General features: G+C 40.0%; 1 protein-coding gene across 5 annotated transcripts in view; it reads right to left on the bottom strand.

The window, feature by feature from the left end:
* Positions 1-13,509, bottom strand: part of NISCH (nischarin) — a 62,360-nt gene that overhangs the window by 26,970 nt on the left and 21,881 nt on the right. For 3 of the 5 annotated variants that reach the window (XM_061617977.1, XM_061617980.1, XM_061617978.1), the window contains 6 exons: positions 12,023-12,071; positions 10,958-11,121; positions 8,042-8,137; positions 6,176-6,271; positions 1,113-1,265; positions 632-700 (listed from right to left, as the gene is read on the bottom strand). In XM_061617977.1, coding sequence (XP_061473961.1) covers positions 632-700; positions 1,113-1,265; positions 6,176-6,271; positions 8,042-8,137; positions 10,958-11,121; positions 12,023-12,071 — 627 coding nt within the window. Of the gene's footprint in view, positions 1-631; positions 701-1,112; positions 1,266-3,915; positions 4,059-6,175; positions 6,272-8,041; positions 8,138-10,957; positions 11,122-12,022; positions 12,072-13,509 lie in introns of those variants that run through there. The other 2 variants (XM_061617976.1, XM_061617979.1) reach the window with 2 other exon arrangements.

The following is a 13,509-nucleotide window of genomic DNA, read 5'->3' as shown; positions in this document are numbered from 1 at the left end:
TGGCCACCAGTATTAGGCTAAGGAAGTGGTCCTGTAAAGGCCCATGTCACATATTATTTTTCATAGGACGATGTTGTGGACACACATGCATGTGTTTTTAAACACATGTAAAAATCTCCAGGTCAACAAATATATTTAGAGGTCAGTTTCCCAAATACTTAAGTGGTCAGCTTCTCCATTTTATCTGCCATCTTCCTCTTCCCTAATGATTAGGCAATCTATCTTTTAAGTTTTTTATTTAATTCCAACAAAATTCAAAATGCTACGCATTTAAAACACTAATTTACTGACATAGGAAAACTTAGGACTGAGTTATAAGGTACCTAACAGAGCAGCATTTAGCAATGCAGTTATTTTTTTATCCAGTGTTTGAATTACAAGGGCCCCCAGTCCTCTTACCTTTTATGATAGCCCTCTGATATTGCTTTTAGAAAAAAATGTGGGGAAGGGCACTATTTAGATAAACCTGAGGCAACATATTATATTCAGAGAGCAATGCAATCACTGGTAATGACAAGCACCCTGGGGAAATATCTTGATATTTAAGAAATTTATCAAGGGAAACCACACAGCATCAAAAACAGCGAAACAAATATATATATTATTCCATCACCAAAGAAGCAGAGCTAACCTGTAAATTTTCCACCAGTGGTACATCATTGTGGCTTAAATCAAGAAATTCTATCTTCGGCATAAGTTTCTAAATCAAAGGAAGAGTAAGCATTTAGTCTGTATACTGAATATCGGTCGGAGTTTGAACAGCTACATGACTAGTACTGTGTAACCAAATGAGTTTGAATTCAGTTTCTCAAACAGAGCCTTGAGGCCACAAGACTACTGAAAGAGAGAGAAATTTCAAAATCAGTTTGCGATATAGCATAACTATCTGCAGTTCAAAGGAAAAACCCCATTAAGCTTGATCATTGGCAAGGGTGTCCAAAAGCCATGATCATTTCATAGAATACTATCAAATGTTGAAGGCTTTTAGACATCCCTGCCAATGTTTCAAAGCCTTGATCATTTCACAGCAAGTTGACATCAATAGGTAAAATAGGTATATCACGCTCTCCTTTTAAAATCAGTTTGAAGGCTTTTAAAAAATCTGATCTTACCACAGAATCATCAATTTGAGCAATGTTATTGTGACTCATATCTAAGGTTGTTAAAGTACTCCACATTGGAATAACTGCTGTCACAGGACAACTGGATGGTATACCCTCAGGCTCCCACTGGTCAAATTCATAGGCCTCAGGAACTAGGACCTCCTGTTCAAAATACACAAAGAAGAATGTGGAATGGAATTCTTTATTTCTACTTTGTTCCCTCTCTCAAGGACGTTATAGTCGTGCAAACCACTTTTCTGCAAGATTATATGCAGAAATAGGCTTCATAACTGTATGTATAACCTAAGCTATACAATATACAATACTTTGAGTGAAAGATTAAGAATGCATCCCAAGCACACTGATGAGTCACAGTCATCTCAGTGGAATGAGTTCGATCCACTTTAGATTGAGCTGTAAAACTCTCTGAACAAGTCATCTCCCTAAAAGGTGCTTACTGCACACAAAATCACTTTTGGATGTTCAACTGACAGATGTGAAAGATATAGGTGATCAAATTAGGAACTGCGGTTGAATACAATATCCATTCTCTGGTCAGTATGATAAACAACAAAGAACAAAACAAAGAATGTTTATTTTTTATGCAAAATCACATAATTGTTACTGTAACATGACAGCCTCTTACATGCCAAACACTGGACTAGGAAACTGGGGAGACCAACTAGGCATGCTGGGAACACCTCGCCCCTCATACATTGACATGAGTTCCAGAATAAGGCTGTGGCTCTCTATTTATTTTATTTATTTAATTTAATTTATATACTGCCCGAAGCCCGAAGGCTCTCTGGGCGGTGTACATAAAAGGTAAAAGCAAGGACAATATATAAATACAATAAATACCATAACTCAAAAAACAAAAACATACAAACAATACAAGAACCAAACAACATCCTGAATACAACATAGTAATAAAATACCATAAAAATACACTTTAAAATGCCTGGGAGTATAAAAAGGTTTTCACCTGGCGCCGAAAAGATAGCAGCGTCGGCGCCAGGCGCACCTCATCGGGGAGACCATTCCACAGTTCGGGAGCCACAACCGAAAAGGCCCTATTTCTAGTCACCATCCTCCAAGCTTCTTGATGGGATGGTACTCGGAGGAGGGCCTTAGATGTTGAGCGCAGTGTACGGGTAGTTTCATATTGGGAGAGGCGCTCCACCAGGTATTGCGGTCCCATGCCGTGTAAGGCTTTATAGGTCAAAACCAGCACTTTGAATTTAGCCCGGAAACAAATAGGAAGCCAGTGCAGACGGGCCAAAACAGGTGTTATATGAGCGGACCTTCTGGTCCGCGTCAACAATCTGGCCGCTGCATTCTGGACTAACTGTAGTTTCCGAACTATCTTCAAGGGCAGCCCAACGTAGAGCGCATTGCAGTAGTCCAATCTAGAAGTTACCAGAGCATGAACGACTCAGGCGAGGTCGTCACTGTCCAGATAGGGACGTAGCTGGGCTACCAATCGGAGATGGTAGAAAGCATTCCGTGCCACTGAGGCTACCTGAGCCTCAAGAGACAGGGAAGGGTCGAAAAGAACTCCCAAGCCACGAACCTGTTCTTTCAAGGGGAGTGTAACCCCATCCAGAACAGGGTAAACATCCACCATCTGGGCAGAGAAGGCACTCACTAACAGCGTCTCAGTCTTGTCTGGATTAAGCTTCAGTCTGTTAGCTCCCATCCAATCCATTATCGCGGCCAGGCAACGGTTTAGTATGTTAACAGCCTCACCTGAGGAAGAAGCAAAGGAGAAGTAGAGTTGCGTGTCATCAGCGTACTGGTGACAACGCACTCCAAAACTCCTGATGACCGCACCCAGCGGCTTCATATAGATGTTGAAAAGCATGGGGGACAGTACCGATCCCTGTGAGACTCCACAATGGAGAGTCCAGGGTGTCGAGCAGTGTTCCCCAAGCACTACCTTCTGGTGACGACCCACCAAGTAGGTGCGGAGCCACCGCCAAGCAGTACCCCCAACTCCCAACTCCGTGAGCCGTCCCAGAAGGATACCATGGTCGATGGTATCAAACGCCGCTGAGAGATCAAGGAGAATCAACAGGGTCACACTCCCCCTGTCCCTCTCCCGACAAAGGTCATCATACAGGGCGACCAAGGCTGTTTCGGTACCAAACCCAGGCCTAAAACTGGATTGAAACGGATCAAGATAATCAGTGTCATCCAAGAGTCCCTGGAGCTGGCCGGCCACCACCCGTTCCAGAACCTTGCCCAGGAACGGAACATTTGCCACAGGTCTATAGTTGTTCAAGTTATCTGGGTCCAAGGAGGGTTTCTTCAGGAGCGGTCTCACTACCGCCGCTTTTAGGCAGTCAGGGACCACACCCTCTCGCAAAGAGGCATTGATGACCTCCTTGGCCCAGCCGGCGGTTCCGGTCCTGCCAGCTTTCACCAGCCAAGAGGGGCAAGGATCCAGCACAGACGTGGTCACCCACACCAGTCCAAGGATCTTGTCAACATCCTCAAGCTGCACCAACTGAAACTCATCCAATAAATGAGGACAAGACCGTGGTCTGGATGCTTCATTGAATCCAACTGCTATAATATTGGAGTCTAAGTCCCGACGAATGCAAGCGATCTTAGTTTGGAAGTGTCCGGCGAACTCATCACAACGGGCTACAGATGGATCTATAGTATCCCAAGGGCCAAGATGTAAAAGCCCTTGTACAGTTTTAAAAAGCTCCGCTGGGTGGGAGAGTGATGCCTTAATACTGACAGCAAAGTAACTCTTTTTTGCTGTCCTCACCGCTGCTGTATATCGCTTAGAGCAGGCACTTACCAAAGCATAATTGCATTCGTCAGGAGTCCGCCTCCATCTGCACTCAAGCCTCCTCCTCTCTTGCTTCATCACTCTCAGCTCCGAGGTATACCATGGGGCTGTATGAGCTCTACATAGGAGGGGGCGCATGGGAGCGATCGTGTCTATCACAGCGGGACAGGGATGGACAAAAACTGATTACACAAACAGTTGACTCAGAAGGGAGATTCATTTAATCCCCTGTAGATGACATTTCCTGTTGCCAAAGACAGGATACACCTATCATGCAAATAGAGATGGACACCAGTCCTTATGACACCTAAGTCAAATATGAAAATACCTTTTTCCCGCCAAAACCAAACTTCCTGAGCAACCAGGGACTAGCAAACACACAATAGTAATCTCAAGCCAAGAGCTTCAAAAGAGTTTTAACTGATGGGGGGGCACCCTATCCCTTTATATCATACATTCCTGTGAGAGCAGACTCCTAGAAAAAGATTCAGGCTCTGGCACAGGGTTGGAGCCTTTCTACCCAAGATGTTTTCATGTGTGCATGCACCCCCCCACCTCATATAGCTGGAGGTTGCCTACCTGGACTCCTTCTCTCTCCCTCTCCCCCCCCCCTCTCACACACACAGTGAGGATCATCTTAGTGCAGGACACGAGACCAGAAAGCTCAGAGAAGGGGTATTCTATTGCCTGGTTTTCCCTCCTGCTGTGAACTTACTCAGAGCAACTGAAAAGTAAGGGTTCACGAGTCCTAAGAGATGAAATCACATGGGAAAGCCAAGATTTAGAATCCCTGGCCCAGGCACCTGATGTTGGCATCAACACACACCTACATGACACTGCTACTCTTTTACAGCTGTGGGAGCAACACTGAACAACAGACAGGTATTTCCTGTCTTCTGGAGTCCCATGTCAAACTGGCATGCTCTCACCTATTGTTTCTCTACTCCTATTAGCAAAATGCTCTCTTCTCTCTCATGCATTCTCTTCCAAGAATATATACTCTCTTTTAAGGTTGTGAATGACGGAGGGTATTAGGTAAAGGAGCATGACATTTGTGTTCCATATATCATACCACATTGTTTAATATGTAATTGAGTTTCCCTCCCTTCCCCAGCCTAATAAATCTGGTGCTTCAGCATCCAAATTAAGATCCTGGTGTGGGTGTGAATTCCTGGTTCCAGAACTCCCTTGGACACAGAACAGGGCAACTTGCTGTTAAGCTAGATAAAGACACCTCCCCCCGCAATAGTATTCAATGGCCACATGTGAAGTGCACACATACAGTACTTCTCAGAGACATATATAACATTACTTTACTACTCCCCATGGTTAAAGTGTATGAAACATTCATTTGATTTCAAATATTGAATATCAATGTAATGAGAGATTATGGCTTGGATCTTAACATAACTTATGAAGTTCACAGAAGGGGAGTTTCCTGTACTTTCCTCCACTTCAGTCCCCAAAAATCTATTCCAGAGAGTTGGGGGGTTGTAGCCAATGGGGGAGGGGGGAGGCACAGAAGGCGGGGTGGGGGAGGGGGAGAGAGAAGAGACAGTAAAATTTCTGTGACCTTCCTTAAATGCCCTTATCTTAGGATCAAAGCCTGACTTTGGGAGATTCTCAATGCCTCACCCATATTGCTCAAAAAGGCCCCTTGACCCCCAGAGAGGCTATTCATTAGGCACAGGTGGCTTTGATAATTTAACTTATTTTAGGATACAAGTCTATCTAAATGTTTAACCTTACTGTTTAGAAACCAATTATACTAGCACTGAGGTACTGAATGTGCAATTAATGATATCCAATGTTAGCGATAACTCAGCACAGACCCACTGAAATCAGCTGACAAGTAAATTTTTATGGAGTTAAGTTACTTTTTCAGTAACTTAAGTCTATTAATTTCAGTGGATTTACTCAGTGTTATGACTTATGTTGGATATTACTCAAAATTTCTATAATATTGATAGTGATATGAGGGTCAATTTATAAAATTTATCATTTCCTCCTACTCCCGAAGGTGGACAGCCCTCCTCCTATCTTTGCACCGACACCTTAGTTCCTTCCATCACCACTCAGCCCTCATGTTCCACCTTAGTCACCAGAATATGGTAAACCAGTTCCATGGGAATGGCGAACTTCTGCATTTTGTGTAAAGGTCACATTTCAATATGACAAAGAGATGGAATCCCAGCAACTTTGTGAATTATCAAAAGCTGTATACAGTCACTATATGACATACTTTCAAATGGTTAACATTCAGTCTTACCATCATTGATGTTGCTGAAAACTGAACACTCAGTGTTGCTAAAGTGTGCTTTGAGGAGGTCAACCCTTTTATAAGCTTTGCACCACAGTGATTTATCTGTTTTTTAAATAAAAACAAAGGAAAATGAGGCTCACCAGTGGAGAGCAAATCCTCTTATTACTTCTACTAACTACTAGTGCACCCAATATCAATTGATCTTAGGGTTGAATAAAAAACAAAGCGAATAAACAACAAAAATCACAATAATCCATACAAATATAATAAACTTGTATCAAATACCCAACAGCAATCATCAACCTAAGCAGATCACACAGGAAAAAGTAGTTAATACAATCCAAATTTTTGCAGTAAATAGCTAGGTCTTACTCGGTGCTGGAATGTAACCAATATTGATGCCAACCAGGCACCTGAAGGGAGGGTATTCCATAGCCAGGGCCCCATAGTGGAGAAAGCCCTCTCTCACGTTCCCACATGATGTATCACTTCCAAAGGTGGGATACTAGCAACTGGGCAGTATGGCTCATATACTTCTGGGTCCAGGGAGGCGCTGCACTACTACCTCTTTCAAGGCAGTGGGCACCACCCCTGACCTCCCCCCCCCTCCGCCACACTAGTTAGCTCATATCAGCTACAAAGGGCAAGATTTGAGATTGCACCTCAGCGACTCAATCCACAGCAACTGAAATTAATCCCAGAAACCTGGCCAGATTATAGTCTGGACACCTTTCCACACATGCTTTAAATGGAGCATCATAGTCCAAGTGGATATGAGCAACTTTCTCTTCTAATTAGTCACAGCAGGTGACCAATAGTTTTACTCTACTTCCTTCTGAGCTTGATCCCAATAAGCTCTTTACCACTTGGAACAACTCCTCTAATGACACCTCAATGCAAAGGAGAAGGCAAAATATATTTTTTTGCCTCCCTCGCTATCAAACAGCCGTAACAATGGGCTCTTATTTGCATTCAGTTATATTCACGACATGACTTGTGCCACCTGCACGGCGCGCCCAGTCCTTGTCTGGCTTGTTGATCTTCTAAAAACTAGGGAGCATTATGTGCTCCATATTTATTTTATTATTTATTTATTAGATTTATATCCCAGTAGGGACAAACAAGCAAACAAAAGCACTAAAAACACTCTAAAACATCACAAAAACAGACTTTAAAATATATTACAACAAAACATCTTTTTTTAAAAAAGCTTTAAAAACATTAAAAAGCAATTCCAGCACAGATACAGACTACTTGGGAGCAAATGTGTCAAACCACTCCATTGCCAGGTGAATATGCAAGTAACCACTTTGTTTTTTGGAAAATTAATGAAGTTTATGCAATACTTAGCTTCCAAAAGGAGATTTTAGCAATTTCAACCTTTCTCTTTCAACAAGACTTTTAAGTTCAGACCTCATCCCTGTCTGTGTTGGAATTGCTTTTTAATATGTTTTTAAACTTTGTTTTAAACAAGATGTTTTTAAAGCTTTTAAAAATGTTTTAAAGGTGTTTTGTTTTAATATAATTTAAAGTCTGTTTTTATGATGTTTTAAAGTGTTTTTAGTGCTTTTGTTTGTCTCCCTAGGCTCCTACTGGGAGGAAATAAATAAATAAATAAATAAATAATACTAAACACATACTATTACAGTCACCAACATTTTTAAAAAGAAACCCCAAAACTGAACTGCAATCCATGAAAATAAACAAATCTCAAACAAACAGCAGTTCTTGGTGAAGCAGAAAATAGTTTGTACAGCATGACAGTTTCAATTTAGGACAAAATGGGCTGGGACCCAAAACTCAGTCATATATTGTATGCAAAAAGCCCCAGTTTCTGGTTCCTAGCATTAACAAACCCCTTTTCAACCATACCTGTATCTGATGAAGAGATTTAAATATTGATAGGTCAAAAGGCAAAAGATGTTCCTGAATGTTACTGGTTCCAAGAGGGCCACCTGTGCCTGTAATCTAACAACAAAAAGTAAGATAATACTAAATGCACAGAAATACACATCTGTTTGGCAAACTGAGTATCTTGTCAAATTATGAGGAATAATCCACAAGTGCTTACTTGCAGAATTTTACTGCTTATCGTACCTATATATAAACAATAGAATAGCACGACAGCAGTCTAAAGATGCAGTACGCATACACAGCTAAAACAAGACTGCCACCTTGTGCTTATGTATTTATCATAGGATGTTAAAAGGGACTTTAAATTTCTCAGTTTGGAAATTCATTTTGAATATGATGCTGGCGCTCTTTCCATATCATTTTTTAAAATATTTATAATCCACTCTCAACCTAAGAATGAGAATTGAGACACTTTGCTCAGATGTAATTAATGCTGAAAAGGTTAAGAAAGGATTGAAGATAAATTATCAGCACAGAAATGAGAGCTCAAAGCATACTAACATATTTTGAGTCGTAAGACACACTGACATATTGACTCAGTCTTCTTAAGGGTAGCTAAAATAATATCCTATGCCATTCAATATTGTCATTAGGCCTTCAAATATTTTTCTTAGTGCACCTTCCAGGTTCTTCTCCTTCATGGTGTAAACAAACAACTAAAAGGTTTGCATTCGAACATGTTTGCCAATACATATCTGAACAGTATCTGGAGGAAAAACTGGGAAAATGTATCAAAGTGGCAATTATTTGGTTGGACAAAATTAAGAGTTTAATGGATGGACAAAATATAATATTATTTGAAGATGTTGCAGAAGGCATGAAAGGGGTAAGACCCCTATTATTCAGTATTTCTAGGAAGTACTGTCCCTGCATATGAAATATAGGGAACAGAGGCAAGGAAGTTACAGTGAGGCATCGATCAAGCCCAAGGATATCGAAGGGCAATAGGAAAAGTATACATTTTGATACTCGAACTGAAGACACACACACCAAAGACTTTTGTGAAAAAATAAGGCAAGATATCTAGGGTAACAATTAGGCATAACGGAAAAGCAATGGAACCACCAAGTTTAATATCAGCAGATTTACAAGAAAGTATTTTAAAAACTCAGTACAAATGGTATTTAACACAATATACACTGAGCCAGATTTATCCATTAGCACAAAGTAATTGTTGGAGGTGTAAAGCAGCAAGGGCACACTTTCTGTGTATATATTTTGGGACTATTCTATAATCCAGATTTTGAATTACAGTCTGGAGCCTAGTCCGGGAAATGACTGGATATCCATTACCATTAGAACCAAAGGTACTACTATTCGATTTTACTTAAAGGCAGTGCTTTTTTAGTAAAAAAAATAAGGTACCAGTACTCATACCTTGATAAAAGCATTGTGGGTGCTAGCAAAAAATGGTTGCCATGGGCAGTCAAAAAATAGGTGCTGGTATTCCATACCAGCAAGCACCATCACAAAAAAAACACTGTTTAAAGGAATTCCCTACTTATATAGACTTGGAAACTGTAATTAATCTCATTACTACTGCCAAGATCTGTACAGCAGCAGATTAGAGAAAAATATAGCTTCACCGTTTTCAGAATGGTTTAGTAGGATATGGAACATTACGACAGTATTTAAATTAACATTCTACAGAAGAACAAGTAATGAACAGCAGTCAAACATATTTGTAGAAAGATTATTTGTGATGCTTTGGAACAAGTATAAAGACAGTATTTAACCTATGCTTGGGGAATATTTATTTTTATTTATAACTATATTTGCATACACTTGTTATTATGTGCCTTGAAGTCGATTACGACTTATAGCAACCCTATGAATCAGTGACCTCCAATAGGATCTGTCATGAACCACCCTGTTCAGATCTTGTAAGTTCAGGTCTGTGGCTTCCTTTATGGAATCAATCCATCTCTTGTTTGGCCTTCCTCATTTTCTACTCCCTTCTGTTTTTCCCAGCATTATTGTCTTTTCTAGTGAATCATGTCTTCTCATGATGTGTCCAAAGTATGACAACCTGTTTCATCATTTTAGCTTCTAGTGATAGTTCTGGTTTAATTTGTTCTAACACACAATTATGTGTCTTTTTCACAGTCTATGGTATGCACAAAGCTCTCCTCCAACACCACATTTCAAATGAGTTGATTTTTCTCTTATCTGCTTTTTTCACTGTCCAAGTTTCACATCCATACATAGAGATCAGGAATACCATGGTCTGAATGATCCTGACACTACTTCATTTAAAAACATCAAAGTGGCTTACAACAAGTAAAAAAAAGCAAAATAAAACCCATTAAAAATACAGTAAAAATACAATAAAAACAAAGGTCAACTATTGCAAAAACGCATCTTCTAAACTGACTGCATAACTTGGCAGAACAGAAAGGTCTTCAGCAGATGTTAACAGAAGGCATCTGCTGAATCTCTGTTGGCAGTACATTCCACAGAACTGGGCCAATGACACTGAAGGCTCGATTTCTTGTCAATGTTAAATAAGCCTCGTGAACTCAGGAGACGACCAAAGATGATCTCAATGCTGAAGCTGGCATATAAGGGTTCAGGCAGTCCCTAAGACATTTCCACTAAATGATTGCACTAGTGCAAGTAAAAGTGCTAGCACAATGTGACTTCCCCCCCCCTCTTTCCTCCTAGCCATGCCCTGCTCCCAAATCTGCTCCAGATCTGTTGAGGAAACCCTCAGAACACATTTAGGGAGCACACTGGGGGGGGGGGAGAGAGGAGGAGAACATTATGTTGTGGAAGGGAAAATCCTTGCACTGATGGAACCAGCATCTTAGAACTACAATGAATACAACCCATTTATGATTCCTTTTAAAATAAAGTAAAAAAGAACATATTTACCTTTAAATATTTGAGTCTACACGTGAAATCCAGAATGTGACCAAGATCAGTTTTGGCATCTCCATTTGCACATGTTGGCTTTCCCCTACACAGTTGCTGAGTAATGGCATATAACTGCAAGGGTCTAATATTAAAGACCTCACCAGCCATAAGTAACTGCTCTCCTGCAAAACAAAGAGAACAGATTTGGCAAGCATTGAACAATATTCCTTTGAAAACAAGGCAGAAATGCTATGATCTCTTATATTATTTTTTGCCATTTCTAACAAGAATTTGACTAGTTAGGATTTCTATGTATCATAATGCCCAGTACCAACTGACCACCCACTTCATATGTAACCACTTAATAAAGTCAAACAAAGGCATGTGATTTTAAACAAACTTGTAAAAGCATTTTAAAACATCTGCTTGGAAATTAATGTTTATGAGCTGTATTCAAGCTGTCAATGGACCTTCCGGAGCAGGTTGAGGGCACTCAGGGGGCTGCATTTAAGAAGAGTATGGCCAAGTCCTGTTGTACAAATGGAAGTATGCTCATGCAACAGTGGACTTCTAAGCAAGAGCCCCAGCATTTAAGCCAACTCCACCACCCAATATAATGTATGATGTGACAGACCACTACTAAAGAGAATAATCTCATGCCCTAAAGGAGAGTTACTGCCATATGTCCTTGATGACGTTACAAATAAACATGCACAGATACTTTCATTAGCTGAAAATCTAGCAGCACAGTTCTATACAGTAGATATGGATTTACTCAAAGTCCCTAAATTAGTCATAGAGAAACAGCAAACATGCGAAGCATTGTGTTTAGAAGCATTAGAGCCTTTTCTGTAGTAAGTAAAGATTATTTATTCACCTAGGCCTTTTCAAACAATTGTTTTTGTACATCTTTTGTATATCTTGTATAAATATTTGCATATATTTTGTATATAAAAGAACAATTTTATGCTGCTCTTATTTGCTTTGTATGCTATTCTTACTGTCGTATTCTATTATTTTAATTTTGCGGGTAACCCAGAGAACATGTTATTGGGCAGCCATACAAAGTTATAAAATAAATACCTTTGTGAAAGAGTTCCTCAGCCAATGCAGCTGTAATTCCAATGATTTCCTACAAAGCAAATGAAACAAGAATTCAAAAACTTTATTGCTTCAACATTCCTTTTAAAAACAAGAACCCCCCCAAAATTCAATACCATATCTTAAACAAGAATTAAACAACATATTATACTCTATTAAAATAATCCAAAATATTGAGTGATGTCCAGTGTTAGTCATACTCAGTAACTTTAAGTCCATTACTCGAGAGACTGCCTTATCCCTTATATACCCAGTAGGTCACTACGTCCTGCAGGACAGTTTCTCCAAGCACCCAAATTATCAGAAGCCCGCTCAACAGTGGCTTTCAAAATGACTACCCCTGTTCTATGGAACGATATTCCTGCCAAGATATGACAGGCGCTCAGTATCTGTACTTTCTGGAAACAGTTGAAGACATTTTGTTTCAACAAGCTTTTCCAGCCTTATAAAAGGTTTCTGCCCATGTGTTAATTCAGTGTTGTTTTAAAACATATACTGTACTCATCTGTTCTTGTACTGTTTTTAGAATTATTTCAGCTGTTTTGAAGGATATGCCTAAACATCGCCTTGGGACATATGGGGAAGGAGATTCACAAATAAATGTTATTTCAATGGGTTTACTCTGAGTTATGACTTGTACAGCGCCAGGTTCAAGGCTCCTGTGTTGATTTACAACACCCTGAACAATTTGAGTCTAGGATTCCTTAAGGACTGCCTGAGCTCTTATATCTCAGACCAATCACCGAGATCATCCAGAGGCCTGACTGGCCTCAACGAGAAGTCAGGCACTTAGTGTTGCCGGTCCCATGCTGTGAAAAAGAGATTCAGCAGGCATCCTCACTTCTGACTTTCAAGTGTCTCTTGAGGACTTTTTATACCAACAGGCCTATGCATTTATTTAATTTTTTTTGAATGGCAAATCTTTTTAATTATTGTTTTGTACTGGTGTTTTTTTTAAGCTTTAAATAAAATCTAGCAATACCTGGGGCTTTCACTTGGCTAACAGAGACAAGGATCAAAAGGACAATGAACAGAAATTGACAAAACCGCCAAACAAACTCATACTTACATGGCATAAAAGTCCAAAAAGGTTGTTTTTTCATGTATAAAATGAACTTCCACCAAATTGCATCAAAATCCTCTACGTTTTCCTGGCTGCCTAGAGTCTTTAAATGGTTTCTATTTTTATATTGCTGTATACCACCCTGATAATTTTATGAGTGGGTGGGAAATAAATACAGTCGAGTTTTGGGATGTATAAACAGAGCTATAGTTTCCAGGTCAAGGGAAGTAATAGTCTCACTATATTCTGCATTAGTCAGGCCTCATCTGGAATACTGCATTCAGTTCTGGGCGCCTCATTTTAAGAAAGATATAGACAAGTTAGAGCGGGTTCAGAAGAGGGTGACGAGGATGATAGCCGGTATGGAGAACAAGTCTTTTGAGGAAAAGTTGAAGGAACTTGGCAT

The sequence above is a fragment of the Rhineura floridana genome, chromosome 3, assembly GCF_030035675.1.
Source record: "Rhineura floridana isolate rRhiFlo1 chromosome 3, rRhiFlo1.hap2, whole genome shotgun sequence".
Lineage (NCBI taxonomy): Eukaryota > Metazoa > Chordata > Lepidosauria > Squamata > Rhineuridae > Rhineura > Rhineura floridana.
The sequence above is the reverse complement of the archived record's forward strand: the minus strand, read 5'-3'. Positions and strand labels throughout refer to the sequence as shown.